The sequence below is a fragment of the Poecilia latipinna genome, unplaced genomic scaffold, assembly GCF_001443285.1.
Source record: "Poecilia latipinna isolate Pla-1442-1.1 unplaced genomic scaffold, P_latipinna-1.0 Scaffold390, whole genome shotgun sequence".
In the NCBI taxonomy this organism is placed as follows: Eukaryota; Metazoa; Chordata; class Actinopteri; order Cyprinodontiformes; family Poeciliidae; genus Poecilia; species Poecilia latipinna.
Genome location: NW_015113006.1, coordinates 111,916 through 134,956, shown reverse-complemented (window position 1 = coordinate 134,956; position 23,041 = coordinate 111,916). Strand labels below are relative to the sequence as shown.

Here is a 23,041-nt window from a genome sequence, read left to right as displayed (position 1 = left end):
TATACATACACTGCCCCCGTGTGGCCATTTACGGTACTTCATATGATGCTTTACACTTTAATGGTTAAAAACAATTATAAAACATAAACATAAAATATAAAGAAACATTAAAAAAAAATAATGGGAAACTCAAATACCATGCTATCCTTAATTCTCCAGGTGGAATATTTTTCTTTAAGGAGGATTCAATGTGGTCAAACTGACTCAAACAACACACCCTAAAAGTGAACTCACAGCTTCACAGATGGGAGGATTTTTGGTGAAAAATAATTTATCAGCTAAAATTTTGACCTTGGAATTTCAATCCACAACAAAAAAACATTCACGCTCCCACATTCACCCTTAAAACCGCTGATATTTGATAATATTCATAATCACGCAATTCACGGTAAATTTCCCACAGAGGTCACTGTAAAGGTCACAAGTAGTACTGCTGTCGAATCTGCCAGAAAAACAAAAACTATTCTTTTTATACTTAAAAAAAACAACAGTTTGTTAAATATTAAACTTGCAGAAAGATTGAGGATGCTGCTCAAAAAGTTTAAAATATGTGTTTAATTTCTCTGCAATGTCTACAAACAAAAACTTTAAACATGTTGCTGCAGTTTTAAGAAGGTACTTGAAAATGTTATTTGTACTTTAAATATTTCCTATTAAAATCATGTTTGGAGAGTTTATATGCAGCAATTTCAACATCAGAATTTCCCCCGTGTATTATAAGTCTGGCGGGCCACCAGGCTTTTCTTGTGCCCCCACCAGGCTAATATTACTTATTTTTTTAAGTCTTTTTAAAATGTTTGCATTTTTTAAGACTTTATAGTTGGTGTTCAGGTATTAATCTTCCAATCTTTCAATAACATAATTATGAATTGATATTTTAAAATTTCCTCTCAACCTTAAACATTTAACTCAAAAACACGATGGGTCGCAGGATGAATGACTGGCCTGGCGTCCAACCACTGGGCTTAGCAAGTTTTCTGGGGTAAACCTTGAACATTTTTGTAATACCACATTTAAGCTTAAAAAAACGTAAACTTTGATCACAACCTTTTGAAAAATATGCCACAAAAGCAGTAATTGTAGGCTGCAACAATCTCAGAAAAACAACATTGCAACATCCTGGAGGGACTGACAGGGTGTGGTGGTAGAAAAAGAAACTTCAGGGCATTTACTTTAAAAAGCGAGTCTCAGGCTGATTTATGCTGTGCCGCTATAAAGTCGGCTTCAAAGAGATCCTCTGCTTTCTTCTGATCCTCAAACACCTCAGGACTCTCTGTACCAGGAGCCCAGACGCTTAAATAAGGAACGCTAAGCCGCCATGATCTGTTCCGGTTTGGTCTTTGACTGGAAGGCGGTTTAGCCACTTATCCACACCCAAATAGCCTGCACACCTGAAGCTCTTAAACGAGTCGACTCCAAGAATAGATCCTAAGATTGGATGTCTTTCAAAACACGTTTGTTCAGATCGTTGAACATTCTTTCAACTCTGAAATAGCTGAGTTTGAGTTTAGGAAAATTACACAACTCTTCCATCATTCCTTATCGCTAATAAAATCCACTCTGTGGGTTTGAACTGGTGTTTTAAACTTGTTGAAGATGTTACTGGTCACACATGAAATATTAAATCCCGACAAATATTGCATCCAATTTGCACACACCATTGCGATTTGCCCACACTGATATTCTGCGGCTCTAAATCACAGGATAATGACGTTTTACTGGCAGCAACAAAGTAAACTACATCACTTAGACAGGGAGATATGGACTTTAAGTTTTATCACTATATTTTGTGGTAATGATAAAAATGATGAACTATGTATAATTTCTTTTTTAGGGTGGATGTGACCTTTTGTCACAGCAATTATAGCCACACAAACACAAATACTGCTCTTGAAAAACATTTATCATTTCTAAAACGATTCTTTAGGACGCCATTAAAATAAAAAAGTTTTTGTATCACTAAACTCCACGCAGCAACTGCATTTTATCAAACTTTAAAATCATTTCTATTTACTGATGCTTTCATTGAATGAACAGTTTTGGATTTTTTTTTTATTGGAATTTATCATGAAAGAAAACATATTCAGAATAATAATTGAGCCAAAACTTTACAAAATTGTATTATAAATGCAAAATGTACATACAACACCTTTATCTGTAAATATGTTTTACCAAAGCTCCTCAAATGGCAGGTTTAGCTTAACTTGGTTCACTAGAGAAAAGTGATAAAGGATTCTGGGCTTTTCTATTATTTTAAGAAAGGAAAATATTTATTATTTGCTTCTTTTGAGGTATTTTCGATATTGTATAATAAAAAAGCTTAAGAGGTTAATCGATACATTATTCTATTAGTTGCAGTGATGTTATTTCTTTATTTGGGTTTATTGTGTCAGGTTATTTCAGCTACATCAGGGAGGAAAATTAGTTTTTCATAAGGTTTATCTCAGTTTAACATCACATCAGTCTTAGAGATAGTTTATCTTATCTGTAGTTGTGTTTTATAAAATTGAGATAATTAACAGGAGCATGGAAGCAAAAGAAGGAAAACGAGTTCAAGTGTTTAAAATGAACAGAAACAAAAAGTAAAATCTGGTCGTCACCCGGGGCTAGAAAGGATTTGATTATGCCAAAAAGACGCATTAAGGATTTGTTTTACTCATCCCTACCCGGTTTATTTACATGAGATTCAAAGTTCAGAGAATCCAGCATTGACTGAACCTTTAAAGGCTGAAGAGAGGATATCATAAAACCAGCTGCTGCAGCTACTGCAGCATCTGACCCCTGACCTGCCTCTCCTTTACCTCTTGAGGTGCTGCTCCAGCTCCCAGCACAAAAGCTTCACTGCCATCTCGTCATGGCCCTGCAGCCGGATTCCCTGCACCCTCATTGAAACGTCTCGCAGCGGAAACATTTGGATCCCCTCCACGGAAACAAGCGAACCCCTCAAACCTAGCAGCTCAGTTCGGCCGGAGAACCGGGTCACGGCGGCGCACGCATCGGCCGGCGGAGCCGCTTCCTGATTCAAACGAGCGATTCTGATGATCCGGTAAACATGCCTCTCATCTGTGGCTGCTGAGTGGAGTGAATGAAGTGATGCTGCTGTGCAGGAGGTGACGCGTGGACATGTGACGCGAGGAGTTACGTAAACCTTCAACCCAGATTAGCGTTTGGGCCAGTGATCTCCCTGCTGTGGCACCAAGAACGTATCAGAAGGAGACGTTCTGTGAGTAAACAGAAACACATCAGCAACTTTTACGCTATGCTGGTAGGAGTTCATCAAAGTCTCAAATACTTTGAGCAAAGTCTCTGACTCTGCAGAACAGGAAGGCCCAAAGCAACACAGTTTAGTTTAAAAATGATTTCTGGTGTTTCCCTTTACCCTCTCAGTAAAATTAGGGATGCACTCATCCACTATAACGATATCTGATACAGAAAAATAGTGCTTAATTAACTTAAAACTTCTTTTTTAATGGACATAAATGCTCTGAAAAATTTTAATATTACTTATTTGTTTCTTTTATGGTATTTGATGTATTAAAAAATCCAAACCAATCATGTTCAGATAAACTCCCTTCCTGTTCAAACAAAATGCTTAAACTTTAGCAAATATAAATAATTCTGGTGATTCTGACTGACGTAAAACAAGAGAAGTTTAGTCTTAATTTCAAACAGCTAGGAAAACTGTAAATGTTTCCAAATTTCAGCTTTTAATCAAACGTTAGATTGAACTTTATTACCAAACAGCGTAGTTTGACTGTCAAGCATTTTCCAAACTGTGGAAACGCTTCACTGAATGAAAGCATTTTCACTCGTATGTCAAAAGGTCGCTGCGAGACGCCTTCATGCTTCAGCTAGCAAGAAACACAACATGCACTCAGAGGGCTTCTGCTGGCTTAGCGTCAGGCAGACAAAGAACCAACAAACCGGAGCGCGGCGGGATTTTCCTTGTCCCAACAGACATCATGTACTGGAGTGGATCAGGAAAGAGCAGCGCTCCTGGGAAAAGTCCGATGGTCACATGACGCAACTTTAACACTTTCTAACACCAGAAACTAAACTCCACCCACCTGAAAATATTCACCAAGCACCCCCTTATTCCCTTATTACTGAAAAAAACACTTGTTTTCTTCACCTGGTTGAGTTTGACATCCAGATCTCAGAACGACACGGTTTCAAGAATAACATCCATTTCTGAGCAACACAGGAAAGAACAATTTCATTCTAGGATGTCAAATCAATGACAATAGATTCGAAGGAAAACAATACTGTTTTTGAAACTTAAAATAAATCTGAAAAGTGTGGCATGCAAATGCATTTATCTGTGCCAGAGAAAGTCCACATTTCACAGTTAAAGCTGCAAGTTTTTAGGTTGATTTGCACATATTCGCCCATTTTCCTTAGCAAAACAGCTCAAGTTCTGCCAGACTGGATGGATGTAGAGTTTCTGAGAGCATTGATTCATGTCTGGACTTTGACTGGGCCATTTTAATATGTGAATATGCTTTCTAAAGAATGTCAGTGTAGTTCTGGCTGTGTGTTTAAGGCTGTTTTCCTCCACCCAGGTCTAATCTTCTGCTGCTTCTAAGAGGGTTTCTCAGTTTTAGCTCCATGTATCTCAATCAACTCTGAACAAGAAAAACAGAAGCAAGCTGCTCCTTTTCTGGACTCTCTCTGCTTCTCAATACCGGATCAAACGACACAGAGATGGTCAAAGCTTGAGTTTTTCAGCCAACCCCACTTTAAAACTTCTCAAAAACTTTTCCCCTCATTTCATTCAATTTTAAAATTATGAATTGCTTTGGTCAAATTCTCAATACTGGGGTTGTAAAGTGAGAACATTTAATTGTCGAAGGAGAAGGAATATTTTTAAGTTCTCCACGTCAGACATTATATAATCAGACTGTAAAAATTATCTTATAAAATATGTGTTTCCCTTTACTCCTCTTTTTCTCTCATATCGTTTAATCATATCGTTGTATCATATTAATCTGGTCAGATTAATGCAGAAATAAAATCCAATTTTCCACCAGAATCCTATAAAATGAAGAACAAAGCAGACAACAGATTTGCCTGATTTTAGGACTATAAGCCTTGAAACAAGCAGAAATCCTCATAAAAACCTTGATCATAGTTCAATTAAAGTGAACTCTGGTGCAGTTTGAGTGCATATGTGAACGCCAAGTGGACCGAAGACCAACCAAACTACAGCACAGGGCATTCTGGGTAAATACAGCCAAAGCAAACGAGCGAATCGAACACTAGTGGGACAAAAGAGAAATCCTTCAGCCACTAAAATCTGATGCTACTCCATTTTTGCTTACATTTTGTTTAGAAGGAAGTTGCATTCATGTCTTCTTCTAAGGTTTTCATATTGCTTCCTTCAGTGGTTCTTAGTGTAGCGCCAAAGGCGAAGGGTGGAAACCGTTTTTTCAATTAGTTTGGATCGTTTGACACAATGCAGTGTGAACGTGAACTGCTCCAGCTGAAAAATTTAATAAATGTTGCAACTTTGGTCCCCAATCAAACCAAGTCAACCAAAGTATCAGGTGTGAAAACATCCTAAATATCAGCATAACAGCAGAAGTATGTCAAGCAGATTTAGGTAAACTCACCAAAACCTCCAGGTAATAAAGAAGTTAAGCCAGTGGCTCATATTGGTACTGGTTGCATACCTTTGTAACTCCAGCTCTGAATTCAGAATCTACCATTACTGAGATGATGAAGTGCTGAATGTGGGTCACTGCCATGTCTTTGAAGGAGGCCGTTTTGCTGTGTTTCCAGAAAGAAGTGGGCTCTATAACATTGATAAAAGGGGACCTGACGTGTCAGAGCCATGAATAAAAGAATGCCCATTGAGCCAGAGAGGCTTTTGGCTGAGCTGTAGTTTGATAAAGGAGAGCACAGACGTTACCAGCAAGTGCTGGCTGTGGTTTCCCCATAGTCACACCCTGACTGTGGAGATTTCCACAGAGCTACTCACACAGAGTCAGAGAGGCAGGGAGGAATGATGAGTGGCCAATCTGGCCTCCATATGTAGGAGAGAGGAGTGCTTTTGAAGCATTTGGGCTGACGGCAGCAAATCCTCACTGACTTACACAGACAGGTGTGAAAGGCCCTGATTCATCGCCTCAACATTACAGTCTCAATAAAACTTTATAAACATGTAGAAATGAGTGTTTCTGCAGGTTTAAGACTTTAAGACCATTATGAATGAAATTCAAGACCTGTATTTCAACACAAATGTACAAAACAATCAACCTCGACTCCCGTCCTGCCAGCTTTTATGAGCAGAATGAACCTAGCAATGTAAGCAACAGAAGTGATCCAATGGTGAAGATGAACGTCAACCAGTTAACTGGTAAAAAATGTGTGTTTGAACCGGCTAGCTTTCCCTTTCGGCTACCCGGCTAGCTTTCCCTTTCGGCTACCCGGCTAGCTTTCCCTTTCGGCTACCCGGCTTTTTTTTTAAGCTAGCTCATTTTTTTAAGCTAGCTCATTTTTTCCTACCTCACAACCAATGGCTTTTAATATATCATTCCAGTTAGCAAAGGTTTATTAGCAGCTAGTTACCAGACAGAGACGCTCCAAAGCAGCATTCAGCTTATAAGCACCACAAATCAGAAAACTGCAAAACAGCTGAAACACTGAGTTCCCTTACATCTAGACTAAAAACCCACCTGTGTAGAGTTGCTTTTGAAACCATTGTTGGACTCATAATAAATGGGTCCAACAATGAGACATTGCTGGTCAAATGTCTCATATTTTAAATGAGACACTGACCAACATATTTTATGTGTAATGATGATGGCACTTATAAAAATGCAATATTTGCTTCTGGTTTTCTCAATTGTTGACTGTATGGTGGTTCTATGACTGTGTTTTTATGATGTAAAGCACATTGAATTATTGCTGAAATGTGCTATACAAATAAACTTGACTGAGGGGAAAAAAGGCTACATAATACAAGATTAAATAGTCCTGCCACCACAAAATTTAAAACCTGTGACATAACATATTTAAGGACAACTTCACTTTTTAAAAATGAAACTAAGACATTTCATTTATAAAGAATTTATTATATTTTAAGACTTCCAAACGCCCTGAGAAAATGAACATGTTTGTCATCTATTCTGCATCTTAGTCTCCTTACGTTTATCCTGCATCGTTTGAGGAGCCAGAGAAAATGGCCGCCACCTGTTTCAGAAGACCAATGGGGGAAAACTCCAGTTGCAGAGGTTTTGACGAGTGTGTGAGCATTAGGTTTAAGTAATGTGAGGTGAAACTTGGCATTAACAGGATTAGAAGACAAAGACGTTCCAGCTCAGTCAGTGCATGGCAGAAATAATGCTAACGGCAGCAATAAAAGACGACAAGAGGGCCTCCAGGGAGACAGCGGAGGGCCACATCTCGTTACTAAATCAATAATCAAATCCTGGCAGTTGCTCTGCTTTTCGTTTAACAGCTCTGCATCTAATATAAGTGGATCATCCATCCATCCATCCATCCATCCATCCATCCATCCATCCATCCATCCATCCATCCATCCATCCATTTTCTTTACACCCTTGTCCCTTAGTGGGGTCGGGAGGTGCTGGTGCCTCTCCAGCTAACATTCTGGGCGAGAGGCGGGGTTCACTTATCTGCGCCAGTCTGTCGCAGATAAGTGGATCAAAAATGTGGTTTTTTTTAGCTACATTTTCAGGAGAAATATACAATATTGGAGTATTTTCTCCATTATGTAACTGATATCTTGAAAATCAGGATTAACTTAAAACAAATTTTACAATCATGTTTAATTTGTACTTATTTTTTTCCCCAATGAAAATGAAAACCATAAAAATATGATAAAGATTTGTACTTACAAATACCATCAATTTAAGCCAAGACCGACAAATTTTCAATAAATATGTCAACTAAAACCTTTCAATATTGATTATTGGCTTCGATTCAAACTTTTTCACTGAGGACCAAAATTCCCAAGTTGGAAGTCCTCAGGGGCCAAAAGTAGCTTTTTCTTATCATTAAAAAAACATAAAAATGATATTATTGTGAATTTATCTATCTGCACAAAAATAAATTTAACAAGTAATTTTTTTTTTAACCAAAACCAACATTATTATGAAATTTGCCTTAATGTTCACATTTACACAGCTTTTTGATCCAATTATTTTCAAAGTCGCAGGATGTTTGTGGTATGACTTCATCCTAATGAAAAAATATATTTGTGTTGTAAATTTTCCATATAAGCCATAAACTCACCATGGAAATCTGACCCTAAAATAAATTTTAAAAGCGTCTCATCTGCATTGGCTACATATTCCAGAAGGACAAATTTGCACCATTTTTTAACTGCAGTCAGGGGCCACACAAACTCATTCCAAGGGTCACAAATGGCCCCTGGGCCACACTTTGGAAACCCCTGGTTTAGATTATGCCTTTTTATGTCAACTGCAGCCTCAAAGGAAGCAGAGCCGGAGCAAAGAGCAGAGAGAGAAGGAGGAAGTTTGAGCCATTGATCATGTTTTCATTTCCACTGTGTTCATTTTTTAAAATAAAATGAACAGAGGCTTCTTCAGTTGTGCAGTTATACAGACTGCTGCAGGAGGCCATCCCTGCCTTAATTTTTTTGAAAAAAACTTGGATAAAATGAGTGACAAAAACATCTTCCAAAAAGAAAAAAAATAAATAAATAAATCAACTCCCTACCGATTTTCCGCTTGCAATACCTTTGATTATCTTTGATTTATTGTCTCATTTGCATTTCCATTAGCCGTTTGAGGTCAGGGAAGGTTCACCAAATCAATATGTGAAACCATTAAGGGAAAGATGCTTGGCCCAGTTTCCTGAATCCATGTCAGATTACAGGTGAAGACAGAGCAGTGAGCAGATTAGCCACAGATCCACGTCAGCAGGATTATAACTGGGCGAAAACAGGGCTATCACGGGTATGGCTTAGTAACAAACATATTAACACTGATGCATGTTGCCATGGTGATGCAGTCAACACAAAACTGACGCTAAATCTACTTCAAACTGGAAGGAAAAAATTATAAAAACCTGAAGGGGAGAAGGACCAAACCTAGTGCCCAGCGCCATCTTCTGGCCAACTCCAATTTTACACATCATTTCTGTTTAACCTCTAAAAGAATGTACTTTTTGTGATTTCCAAACAGTGAGAAAAGCAGGAGTTAAATAACTTTTACTGCAGCTGCTTTGTTTCATACTGGTGAACTGCCATTAAACTCAATACCCACTTAAAGCAGCATTAAAACGTGACCAAGAATAGTAAATATATCGTTGTTTTAAAGAGAACAAGTTACAGTCATGTAGAGTCGAGTTTTCATGTATTAAAACAACCTCCGCAACAAATCCAAGAATGCAGATTAGTCTGCGATCATTAGTGCTTACAGACCACAACACGATGTTGCATCTCTCAGAAAACAGAGTTTAGAGAACTATCAGCCCAAACGTTACAATTTAATCTTTATAAAAACAAGTCAGAAGGACAACAAGAATACATTCTTCTGGATAACTGTATTGTTCTATTATGAAAATGTTTCTTTTTTTAATTTTTTCAGAAGCAAATGCTACTAAAATGGAATTCAGTAAACAAGAGATACAAAATAAAATGCTGAAGTTGTATATTTTTAGGCCCTAAATCGCAAACTAAAAAAAAAAAAGTAAAAGCGCAAGACTTTAACGGAGAAAACCGCACATGAATCTTCACAAACGATGAGAAAGAAAAAACATCCAGGTTATAGGAACCTAAAGAAAAGCAGTTTCAAACTGCGGATGACTTCATTAAAGCGATACATCTTGGTACTGATTAAAAATAAGATTTAAACTAAAAATGCAAATAGAGTAAAATAAGCCCAAAGCTTTTGACACTGGAATATTTTTTGTTAAACTTCCTGAAATCTTATGAGAACAGTCATGATATTAAAACTTTATTTATAGTAAGACTTTATTCTCATATTATTAAGACTTTGTCATTATTTTGACTTCATTCTTGTAAGTCTATGAGTTTATTCTCATAATATTTTTACATTTTGTCTTAGTACGGCCTTGACGCTGCATCATACTCTAAAAACAAAAATAAAGTCCATTACTTTGTCTATAGTATAATTCTCCAGATTGCAGTTCTGGGTTTAGACCACTAGATGGCGGTGTAGTGAGCCATTTCTTCACATGTAGTTTCTACTGAGATGAAGTGTTAACCCCTTAACAAAATGCAGCTTTGCACAAGAATGTGTGTATATTTAAAGAGTGTAATGTGGCTCAGTGTTGCTGTGTGTGATCTCATTACCCATCACATCTTATTGTGCATCTGCTCGCCTAAAATTTAAAGAGGATTTGAAATCATAAACTTCAATCTGCAGCTGGTGGCATCATTCCTCTCCCAGGACGGTGCATTATTGTTTTCCACATTTTACTTTTCCTTTCGGTCTCCATTTGAGATTCATTGTGAGAAACATTTCTAGCATTTAGTTGGGCTCCTGTTGGTCGTTTGATTCGCTCGTTCTGCAACAAATCCCACCAGCAGGTACGTGACGCAAGACTCCTGCAGCTGCTCTGCGCCCTCAATAACTCTCACATGACTGATTAAAAAGCAGGAACAGTCCAACCAAATCAAGATTACATGTGAAAAAAATTACTTTTACTTTACAAAACAGTCTGTTTCACCAGCTTTGATGCTACAAACACCTCCGTTTGTTATGATAAACAAAAAAATATGCAAATTTTAGGTTTAAAAAACATTTAAAAGCACCAAATAATATCCAGAGATGAGCCAAAGTAAGCAGGCCACAGTTTTCCAACCAGCAGGGGGCAGTACAGCACTGCTGAAAGAACCACAAGGTTTACATTAAATTACTGTTTCTATGTCAACAGAGAAGATTTCTCAGACATATTCTGCTAATAACTACCCATATTCTGGGTGTTTATAAGACGCTGTCCTCTGAAGACATGCGAATCAGGTGGAGTGTTGCGGTAAGCTGGGAATATATTTTTAGTTACTGCAGGGAGAACTGGAGCACGAGAACAGAGTGATACGAGCAACACTGGGCAGAAGGTAACCCACAGAAAGCTAAGGCATTGTTCATTAATGTTGGTTACCCAAAAATATGGCCGAATACGGCTGATTTAAAACATTATATCCAGTTAAGTGCTACAAATCTCCTAAATGTGCCGATTCCTTTATGTAGGTCACTTCTGAATGAAGAAAGAAAGAAAGCCTCAGTAAGAAATCCCTTTGAGCAAAAGCAGAGTCATTCATTTGGTTCTGTGCAGTGCGGGTAATGTTCCCTAAGCTGACTGGACACTGTTCTGGCCACAGGAATGCTGGACATGATTCAGCACATTGCCTGCATGTCCGGGACGACGACACCAGCAACCAAACCACTAAAACCCCAAAAATTACTTTGGGAGATTCCCCAACTGGAGACGGAGCCACAATCGACGTGATTTCTGAGAGATGAAGCAATTTGAGTGCAGATATTTAGGCGATTTTCTCTGGATGAAAACTATTTAATTCTCCCGTATTTTCCATGGATTTCATGATTTAAACTTCTGAAATTAACAATGACAACCAGACAGCATCACCCAATCACTTCAGGAAATCGGCACAGATAAATTGGCAAGCCGATATATCAGTCCATCCTTACGCATTTGCTCAATTAATTTTTTTTCTTGGACCACGAGTACTTTTGACAACAATTTTGTTACTTAAATTTTGGACACCCCCAATCCAGACTGTACAAAATACTGCAATCAGTTGGTGTGTTAAAGAGGAAGTTTTTCTAAGAACTGGGTACAAACCCTCCTTCCTCAAAAAGAAACATCTCCAACTTAAACTGCAAACTGAATTTTCTCCTCTGAACCAAGTATGAAGCTGCTTCACCACAACAGCCCAGCCAGTTGGTCACGCACATTACTACATTTAATTAAAAAGCTATGTTGAAAGACAAGAACTGGCCAGGCTCCCACAAAAAAACAAAACAACAGTGACACAACAACAAATGAGAAAGAGTTTGTTTACGGAGAACCGAATGACAACAGGAGCCGTTCTCGTCGATGTTCTCCTTTTTACGGCTCAGGCACGTTCGTTCGCACCAGCATGTTTAGCTTTGGGAGGGTAATTTTCTAAAAGATGAAAGGGACACTAAACACAATCCATTACTGTCCATTACAGGCCATTAGTTTTCCCACAGCACTCTTAAGTGAAACAATCCTGTTTATTGATGGAAAAAGGAGCAATCAGCAAGAAGGGGAGCAGACACAAACAAAAATCAATGAGGCATCTGCACAAAGCGTATCAATAGGTACAATACAGGAAGCAGCGATTAGAGACACAAAGGAGAGGAGTCTCTGCGCTAAAACTCGATTAGACAAATTACAAAACCAGTCGCATGTCTGCCCATTCATATTCCTACTGGTGTAAAAGAAAGAGGGCTAATATTTAGTCCCCTCCCCCTAAAACACACAACATGCTGATGCTCTGCTGTTTTCTGGTGCTCTCTGGTTTGGCCTGTGGGGTAAACAGGTGGGCTAAAAGGGGGGCGTCAGGAGCAAAACAAATACATAACCACCGTTTGCTTTTAAAGCAGCTGCTCATCGATACGATGTGGAAACGTCAGCTGTGCTACATTTGAAAGTCATTTCAATTTATAACAATTCAGATCTTTCTTTTTGTCTTTGACTTAAAAGCAGGGCTGGTGTAAATGTAATCGATTAATAATCAATTATCCTGATGCTTAATTGACTAATCAAACTTAGGCCCTTACCAACTCAAACTTAGGCTAGTAAGGGAAATATGTAAGTAACTGTAAAGTAAGTTCTTTTGGCGCTTACTGCCTTTACTTAGTTTTATACAGGACGAACTTCTGGTTTTAGGTTTGATGCTTTTATTTTAAAGAGGACAACTTCCAGTAGGCCTGTCAGACCAATTTCTTTTTCAATTTCTGTCATTGGAAATCTTAGAATCCAAACTTTCAAAAGCTGTAAATAACTCAAAATGCCCTAATTAGACTTGTTCATAGTTTTGTTGTGGCCAGTTACATTTACAAAACAGCACCAACCTTCTCATTATAATGAATAAAGACGACAATAAGTGAGGTCAGAGACTAATATTTTCATTTCAGGTTGAACTTCAAGGATTTATAACAGGGCCAATTTAAAGTTCGGTGATCTGTGGGTGTTTATTAAATGGTCCTCATCCTGACAACGTTTGAGAAATACTATATTACATCCATGCCAGTCACCACAAAATCAGACAAAACCAGCAGTGACCAACATTTGAAGGATTTATTTTATCCCATGATGCCTGTAGAGAAAAAGTTTTCAGCATCTGGATACCATTAGCAGCTAAGGTAGAAATATTTGAGGCATTACTAAAAGTTAACTACCAGGAGGGCAGTAATGAAGGAAATACACCAAGTTTCCCTCCTTCAAGGGTTTTATTATCATTATTTCAGTTAATTTTTTACATCTGGGGTGCTTATCGGCTATGTTCAGACTGGTTCCGTCCTGCCCTGGCTGGTTGTGTCCTCAGCAGACCTGACTAAGTTGGGTCGGGTCGGGTTAGGTCACTTCCGCTGCGTGTTGTGAATTTTGGGGATCTCGCTGATCTCCACACAATGAGCAACAGACCCAGGTCACAGAAACTCCCTGCAGCGCCAGTGGGGAAAGATTACAGCCAGCGGCAGAGATAGTCATCGCACTGCCAGCCAGGTTTCATTCCCCTAAGCCCCCATGCATCTGAGTGCACACACACACACTCCACACACTGCTCACCCCAACAATGGATCTGCATTTACAAAAGAACACGCAGCCTGCTCATTCATTTCAAAAGAGGAAAAAAAATCCTTGTGCTCAGCTGTGGCTTTGCCAAAAGGTGCTTTATTTGCACTCAAACACTTTTATTGCAAGTTTATGGTAATTAATAATGATGGGATTTGCATCCAACTTTTTAGCACCATTTTCAAGCAGCGCAGGCACTTTGTAAAGCTAATATTTGTTAGATAGGAAAACTATACACCTTGACATTTGTTTTGAATTTAAATTTTTTTTAACCTGTTACTGTAAAACCACAGTTCGTCAAGCTAACTTTAGATCACTGTGTGTCTATAACTGCCTTTGCAACTTCACAAGGAAATGCAATATGTTATAGCAATGCTAAAAACTGATGAGCATAGGCCTGTCACCATAACACATTTTGCGGAATGAGAACTTATTACGATAAACCATAATATTGTTGTTTTGAGACCATTTTATCCAGTTTATCCAGCTAGCCTTGTACACTGCATAAGCTAATGTGGAACTGCCTTTCTTCCACCTACTGCTGTGCACTGCTGGTTAGGTGCCTGAAAAAAAGTTTCAACGCTTTCCTCTTATCAGAAATACAGATTTGGCTGTACAGCTTAGCTAATTATCAAGCTTATATGAGCTTGGAAGACTTGTATTAAGAGCAAAATAGCAAGATGGTATAATGTTCTAGGTAATGGAAAAATTACTGCAACATGTTTCCTTAAATTATGGTTTTAAAACCAAAACCATAACTTTGTAGGTAATCTTTTTTTTTCAGTAATCTAATAATTTATCAAAAGTAGGGATAATCGTTTTCCGTTTTTAATAAAACAAATGTGCAAATACTGCAACACTGTGGCAGGCTGCAAGGTAAACATACTGTGTGAATTTCACACGACTCAAAGCCTGGTCTTAAGACCTTTGTTTCCGCTTAAAGATTTGTTTTTAGTCAGGATCACCACTTCCTCCACCACTTCCTCCAATGATCATCACAGCCGGCTTTTAGAAACATCAGAGTTCATGTGTGTCAATCTAATTACCATTAGAGCTTTTTGTTCTTGCTTATTTTTTCTCGTTTTTCTCAAAATTACTTTAGTTGCTTCACCGCTGAATGGAAGACGCTTTTCATTAACATCCAGGTAAATTTTATTAGTTTTGTTTGAAATACAGAAGTTTGAAAGGGTTGTATTAAGAAGACAGGAATTTTAAATTATTTCCTTGATACTTGTTGTTTGGTAATTTTCTCACCAGAATATTAGGTTTTCTGCAGGTTTTACGAACTCAAATGTAAGACTTTTTAAGACCAATATGAACGAAACTTAAGACCTGCATCGCTTACACCACACTTTATACAACAGTGCCAAACTTTTTTGCACACAATGCACATAGCATTATACAGTTTGGCAACAGAAGTGAACCAGTGGCAAAGACGAGTGTCGCACTGTCAACTGGAGATTACTTACACTTAGCTAGCTAGTTAGCAAGTGCATATTAGCAGCTAGTTAGTAGCGGTAGCATCAATCACCTTGAGTCACAGAACATAATGAAGACATTTGCATACAATTCAAACTTTGTTCGACAGAAAGGAGAAAAACAAACTACACAGACTATAAGAGATCAAATAGTCCTGGCAGGAAGTTAAATACATTAATCTGTGATTAATGTATTTAACTTGGCTAACTTACATATTTTCTAAATAATTGTGGTTACATGAAGTTAAGATTTTTTAAGGTGCATTGTGCCTCCCAATTATCTGCCCTAACTTAGCTTGTCAATAGCTTAACATCTATGCTTGCTAAAAGCAATTGCTAATGTGCATGTGCCGCTAATTTAAACCCATTCTTAGGACTGTTTTTTCAGAAACAACAAACTATACAGCAATGGTTCAGAATGGAATATTAAAAATATTTAGATAAAAATTATTTTAAAAAGACAGCAAGCCAAGAGCAGATTAAAAAGAGACGCAAGCACAGTGTATTTTTTACAGTGCATTATGTTAGTTGTATTTTACAGCAATAAAGGGCTGCACAGCAATTAGACCAGTGTTTTTCAACCACTGTTCCGCGGCACACTAGTGTGCCGTGAGTGATCGGCAGGTGTGCCGTGGAAATTATCCAATTTAGGTATCTAGCAAGACTGATGACAGTGATGGAAAAGACAGTGAAGCTCAGCAGTAGTTGGAAAGAACATGGGTCCATTTCCCACATGTCTGTGTGAAGTGAGCTTCTCAAGCCTGGTTACTATAAAAACTGAAACCAGAGAGACTGAGAGCTGTTGAGGAAGAGATTTGTCTTTCTTCAATTTCTGCCAGGAAATCAGCTGTTTTCATCCAAATATGCACAGGTTTCACACTAGATGGGTAAAATATACAGATATTGACATTTTGTACATGCAACTCTTCATATTGTAATAGTGAAATGTTTCCCAAATATTATTAATTCTTTCAGAATAATAATGATTTTCTGTATTCCGGCTATAAGAATGCTTGCGAAATAGTTTGTAAAACACTTTGAAGTTTTCTACAACTTCTTTAAATTTAAGACCAGTGTTGTGGCCCTACAGAGTATCTTTGTTTACATTTTTGGTTGGTGGTGTGTCTCGTGATTTTTTCAATTAAAACAGTGTACCTTGGCTTAAAAAAGGTTGAAAAACACTGAATTAGACAACTGATAATGATGAAATGGTATTATAAAGTCACAAAGTGGTAAAATACAAATCAATTAATATAACTAATAAAATTGTTTGTCTGGGGGAAAACAATAAGTTTTGTTTTCCCCAAAGATATTAAGTATTATTCCTTCCAATCCAAATCTCCTTTGCTAGCCAACGAACCCCAGGAGTCGATCGGCCGCGGCCAACACCGACTGCCATCCTGGTCAAACTCATCCCAGTAATGTCTCGTCAGCACCTATGGAGCCCATGCACAGCTGACACCTTTCCTCATACAAACCCTGGCTGAAAAACAGAGTCCAACACATGAAATGACACCCTAAAGAGCCCCTGTTGTTTGGTAGCGCTCCCTTAGAGGGGGGTGATTAATGAGAGCAGAGACATCCTACACATGAAAGCCAGAAAATATGTTGACAGAAGCCACACAGAAGACCACGGGATCTGCACAACCGCTGATGTGGCAAACATCCAGGGCAAGCTGGGAGATTTATTAGAGAACAAGGAGAGAAACAGGTTTCTCTGCAATACGCAAGTGGGGAAAAATGTCCCAGGATGCTACAATGTTTTCATCATTGAGAAGGCGCTAAAAAAAAAACATTTCAGAAGATTTTAAAGCTAAAACTTTTAAATATATTGCAGCGTGGACAGAGAATGGGAAGCAGAGATGAAAGTGAAACAACACTCACTCTGCTGCTACGTTTAATAAGCAAAACCTTCTGAAGGGAGTCACCAAAAGTCAGCTACATTCCACGCACGCCCAATTTGAAAGACGCTTTAGATGTGAACGCTTCAAAAGGTTCTGTGAAATACAGCCCCACAAGTTACTGTTTGGATTCAAGGAAACACTGGAGACTGCTACTGCAGCTACAGCTAACATGGAAACAGTTTCAACACGGCTGTAAGGAAGCAGCTTGAACCCGATCCACTACGATCCAGAACAGAAACCGATCTAACACTCACCAGAAATCAGCAATGTGGCGGCCGACAACTAGTGATTATTTTAATAATTGATTAATCAGAGAGAGAAAAAACAAAGAAGATTCTGAAAATTTTTCATTTAGCTTAGCATTAGAGTCAATAGAAGATGCAAATTAACAAATAATTCATTTTTAAAGAGAAAAATAAACATTTTATTGCCCAACAATCCTTTAGTGAGCGCTTGAACATTTGTAGTAAAGGATGCATCTGCAACTTAAACATGTGAAAAGCTGCTTTACTTATCAATACAATGTAGGGTTGATTGTTTTTTTTGTTTTTTTGATTAACAGATTAATAATTGCACAGCAAAAGGTAATAAATGAGATTTATCTTCTTTTTTTTTTTCAAAATCTGAACCAGGAGAAGCTAAAACTGATTTAATTTTTTGTACAGTTATGTCTTAATAACTATATATTCCAGTTAACTAATACATACAAAATTAGTTGATTTAAGTAATCAATTTATCATGATTAATTGTTTTATATAACATCATATAAGTTTTGCTTCTTTGCATCTGCATAGTGATCAGTCAGAACATTAAAAGCTAATATTTTCCCCCTGATCGTTAAATGCATCAAAATCACACACACATAAAAAAACATACAATTTTCAACCTACAAACACATAAACTAGCAGCATCTCTTCTGATGTACATTTAAGAATCGTATTTTTTTTTTGAGATAAAGAAAATATGCTTATTTTCAGTAAGATTAAAAAAGTAAACTAGCTCTATATCAAAGAAGCAGCAGCACATTTTGTTCTACTTCCGTTTTATTAACTTTTAAATTTAATTTAAAATCCGCAATCGGTTACAATCAGAGTTGGCAGGACGGACCTCAAAGAAAACCATAAATCATCAGTCAGATTGTTGCAATCCTGCATAAGACAAAAATAATCCAGACATCACTGCGACCTCCTGCAAAGCTCTTAGAGAGCAGTTTAATATTTTCTCATGGATCAGCTGATGGTTTGATCAGAAATGTTATTTTCTCCACCGTTTGCACAATGAGAGCATCAATAAATATCAGTACATTTTAAAATATGATTCAATTAAGGTAAAATAAATCACATTAAGTGTTGTCCTGAGGTAAATGAGAATACTGTTCAAGAACAATGTTTGTGTTTGTGATGGTATGAATGCTGTGACATGCAGTTAAACAATAACCTAAAAAATTAGTAACAAATAGGTTTATGAATGTTTTTAGTTATCAAATTAACACCACAAAATATTGTGATAGAATTATAAGTTAACATCACCCAACACTACTACAGGAGAAAAGAGTGTTTAATATCTGAACACATTTAAAGGAGAACTAATGTTTACAAGAAAAAGTGGGTTAGCATTGTTAGAAATGAGGCATTTCCACAAGCTGCAGGGCGATTAAAATTCCTGCTTGACCTCAGAAATTACTTCTTCAAATCCGAAGGTGGCACATTCCACACCAACTTTACTTTAGAAAGTGAAAGTTCCAGTAACAAAACACGGCTATTATCTAATCAGATGTGCATCCAGCAGGCAGTCAGTCACGAATCTGTCATCACACGACTGCTTCCTCCATTCCTACTTTTTTAAACAATGAGCTGAAGGCAAACTGCACACCCAAGCATAAATTTTGCCCTGTAAGGCAAAAAAGTTGGGATTTAAAAAAAAAAAAAAAAAAAAAAAAAAAGTTGAATCACTGCAGGTGTTTGTTAACAAGAGGTAAAAACACAAAGTATTGCTCAGTATTTTTGGTTTAGTTTCTAGTGCAAGTATCCTAGTGCAGTTGAAATGAAACTAAACCAACTTACATGCAAGTTTTCATCAAGATACAGGAGCTCGTTTTAGGTCAATAATTCCTTATTATTGATGAAAAAGTACAACTTTTACTGGCAGATAAGTAAACCTATAACATGAGAAAAAAAATTGGCTATAAGTGAAATAATCTGTAGTGGAACAAGTATTTTTTTTAAATAAATATTAAGGAAATATTGACTTAAAACAAGCTTCCATATCTTGCAGAAAAGTTAATTGTGAGTTAGTTTTGTCTTATTTAAAGTGTGCTAAGATATTTGCACTAGAAACTTGATGAAAATTATTTAAGATTTTGTGTTTTTGCAGCGCTCTTCGAACAGAGAGAGTGTAGCAGCTTGAGCGTTGTCAGATTATCTTTCCCCACAGCAACAACCAATACAGTTGGCTGCTTGTGTAGCATTCATATATGTATGTATACACATGGCTGTATACACATGACTCTTCAAAAAACAAGGGAATACAAATATTAAAGTAAGTACGTGTCTCTTACCCATCATCCTCTCCGTCTACCGTCTTGAGACCGGCTGGTGCGGTTAAGGCACTGGCGGTGTTGGCGTTGCCCTCAGTTTCCTGACCCAGGCCGGTGTTGGATCCCGCCTCGCCGCCAGACAGCTTCAGTAAGGACTGATGCTGGAGCAGCAGCCTCTGCGCGTCCTGCAGCTGCGTGGTGGTGAAGCTGGGCAAGCTGGCGTACAGGGCGCTGGCCTGGGCGGCGTGAACCAGGGCCTGGGCACTGCTGGGGTCCTGTGATGGATGGGGGGACATTCGGCCGACGTTGGCGGCATTATGGGCTTGAGGTTGGAGGTCGCTGTGAGCGCTGGGAGGCGGAGCGGTGGAGGCTGACGCCAAGGGAGGAAGTTGGGTGCTTGAGCCCGGATTCTGAATTTGAGTCAGAAGGGATTGCGGTTTCTGCTGCTGAATGTCGACGTGGCTTGATGGCTGCTGTCCGAGGCCGGCTACCCCAACATGGGGCGGCATACTAGAGACGGGGGCCGGCTTGTGAAGGAGCCCCTGTGATTGCTGAGGCGCCCCCATCATCTGAGTCGCTCCGTTAGCTTGAGCAGTCAGCACCGAGCCAGATTGGTTGGAGAGAGGTTGAGAGGGGGCAGCTTGGGGTACACCTTGCTGTGATTGGTTGTACCCAGGAGGTCTAGCTGATGCCGGAGATGCGGCTGATTGCTGAGGAAGGTTAGCGTAGCCCATCTTTTGTTGCTGGATACCAACCAAACCCTGCGAGGAGCTTGGTGGTTGATTAGCGACCGCCTGGGCGTAGGTGAGCTGCTGCGGCGGGACAGCACCGATGGCGGTCTGTTGAACTGGCTGATGGAGGTTTGTGGGAGCTGAGGGGGCTGCAGTCGTCTTCACATGAGGATGGTTGATATCCTGGGTGTGCATGTGAGCTTGGGAGTGAGGTACTCCCATGATTCCTTGATAGCCCTGAGGAGGGGAGGCGTAATCCTGGGCATGCTGGGGTACGGGGGAACCCCCAGCCTCTCCACTGCCCAGGTTCTCAATGTAATGACTCAGCATACTCATGGTGCTGCTCACAGAGCTGCTGCTTGTGCTTTCCCTTTCTGAGAGAAAGTTCTCCATTACGAACTGACGGGAGGTCAGAGACGCAGCTTCGGACGCTGATGGCGCAGGGGTGGGCGCGTCTTTGTCGTAGAATTCGGTGCAAGTCCATCTGCCCTTCTTGAACGGCTCGGAGCTGGAGTCCAGCTTCACCACCCTGAAGCGAGAGGTGGCGGCTGTCACTGCCGGTGCTGGAGCAGGAACAGCTGAAGGCACAGCCGCTGCGGGAGCGCTCGCAGCTGATCCAACTCTTCCCTGGATCCCGCTGGGGACTCCCACGCCTCCAGAGGCACTGACAGCAGCAGCAGCAGCAGCAGTAGTAGTAGTCATCGAGTTGATGTTGACGTTAGCAGCAGACATATGGCTACCTCCAGCTGCAACACTGGTTCCTCCAGTGCTGCTAATAACATTGGGAGGAAAGCTACCACCAGCGCCGCCGCTGCTAGCGCTCATGTTGATTCCCCCTCTGACAGGCACGTTGGCGGAGCTCAACATATTCACATTACTAACACTGCTGGCTGGGGGATTAACAACACTAACTGTGGTGCCTGTCGCAGAGCTGTGCATTCCAGGGACAGATCCTGGGGCCACAATCCCCGCAGGCTGGGGGACGATACTTGGAGCGGCGGCGGTGGCGTGGGAAACATTCTCTTGAGTGCCACCCACGTTTGAAGGCATTTTCTGGGTGAGAGAAGGTAAAGCTCCGGTCAGAGGGTAGCTCTGAGCATGGTTAAGATGATGAGGGTGTTGGTGATGCATAGTCCCGTTTACGATGGCCCCGCCACGGTGTTGCGCCTGGGTCAAGGTATGGGGATGAGAAGGCTGGTTGGGGGAGACGGCTCCAGGGGTCTCCGCCTCGTGGAAGTTATTTAGGGTCTCCTCTGAAGAGCTCCTCTCCGCTCCAACTACATCGTTAGCTCTTGAGAGGGATACATCCAAAATTTCAGAAGAGGACAGATCCTCCGTATGTGACTCATCCAAGTCATCATAACTCTCCGTGTCCTCTGCGATACTGTTGTTGGTACTAACTGATATCTGCGCTGGAGTCACACTTGTGATCTGAAAACCACTTTTCTTTTTAATCTGAGCTCCAGTAGGCTGCGCGGGTTGGGGCTGGAGGTTCAGGCTGTGCGGAGGAGGAGGGTGATGGGGTCCCGGGGAGGACGACGCGGCGGGGGGTTGAATCAACAGGGAGGGCTGGTAGTCATCGCCTGAAACGTGGCTGTTGTTGACCACCACCGGGTTGGCTGTCGTTGACAGCGTGGAGCCGCTCCCGCTGCTCGTGTTGCTGCCCCTCCGGTGGAAGACAGCCGGATGCGGCATCTTTCTGACGCTGCCAGAGTCTCCTGCGGGGTCCGGATGATGCATTCCGACTGAATCCGGGCGGTAGTTGGTCTCTGACAGTAGGTAATAAGGTTGCAGCTCGTTAACGGCGCCGTTTTGCCGACACTACGGTTAACAGACAAGCCAGCTGAAAAATAACAGAACAAATATAAATGTGTTCTTGTGATCCAGGCGATTTTAACCACCTCTCGGGCAATTCCCCCCCCGGAGTCAGTTAGCGAGCCAACTGAAGCTAGTGGCCGCTTGCTCAGCAGCTAGCGAGCTAACGTCAGCTGATGCCAGTCGTACTTCGCCGGTTGATTATCAGACTGCGTCTTTGTTACACACAAGCGTACATCTCCGGTATTTTTTGTAACTAAATGTTGTCTTTCGATGAATACAAGAACTCAAAGCAAAGCAGCTGCTGAGTGAGTTATTGTTATATTAACTACTAGCTGGAGCTAGCTGCCAGTCTCCATCACCGGTTAGCAGTCTACAGTGAGCGAATCTTAACTGTTGAATTAACTCGGAAATTGAGCAAATCAACCTTTTCAGCCGGAGTACAACGACTTGAAAGCGATGGGATCACTTAACGGCGGAGTGCAAAGGTTACATCCATGCCAGCGATTCCTCGTTTTAGTTTTGCTGTATCACCGGTGCTCTTCCCCCAGCGGTAGCGTCTCCTGCTTGGCTGCTGTGACGGGACTGGAGAGGAGGGGTGCTCCATAATATGGCGACCGCGCATGGTCCCTGCTGCCAGACATAAAGCAGTCTGGGTGAGGCGGCGAGCTCAACATCAACACCGACGAAGCAGGACGAGAGGCGACGGAAAGAGCCGAGCTCGAAATCAACATAAACGGAACGGCACGAGAAATGACGGAAAGGGCCGAGCTCGAAATC

At 40.2% G+C, this 23,041-nt stretch overlaps 1 protein-coding gene across 2 annotated transcripts in view; it reads right to left on the bottom strand.

The window, feature by feature from the left end:
* LOC106950294 (TSC22 domain family protein 1-like) overlaps positions 1-23,041 on the bottom strand; it is a 33,282-nt gene extending 10,241 nt beyond the window's left edge. Inside the window, exons 1-2 of one of the 2 annotated variants that reach the window (XM_015037049.1) lie at positions 19,737-23,041; positions 13,441-13,665 (exon numbers count right to left, since the gene is read on the bottom strand). In XM_015037049.1, coding sequence (XP_014892535.1) covers positions 13,653-13,665; positions 19,737-22,186 — 2,463 coding nt within the window. In that variant the 5' untranslated portion in view covers positions 22,187-23,041 and the 3' untranslated portion in view covers positions 13,441-13,652. Of the gene's footprint in view, positions 1-13,440; positions 13,666-19,736 lie in introns of those variants that run through there. The other variant, XM_015037048.1, reaches the window with a different exon arrangement.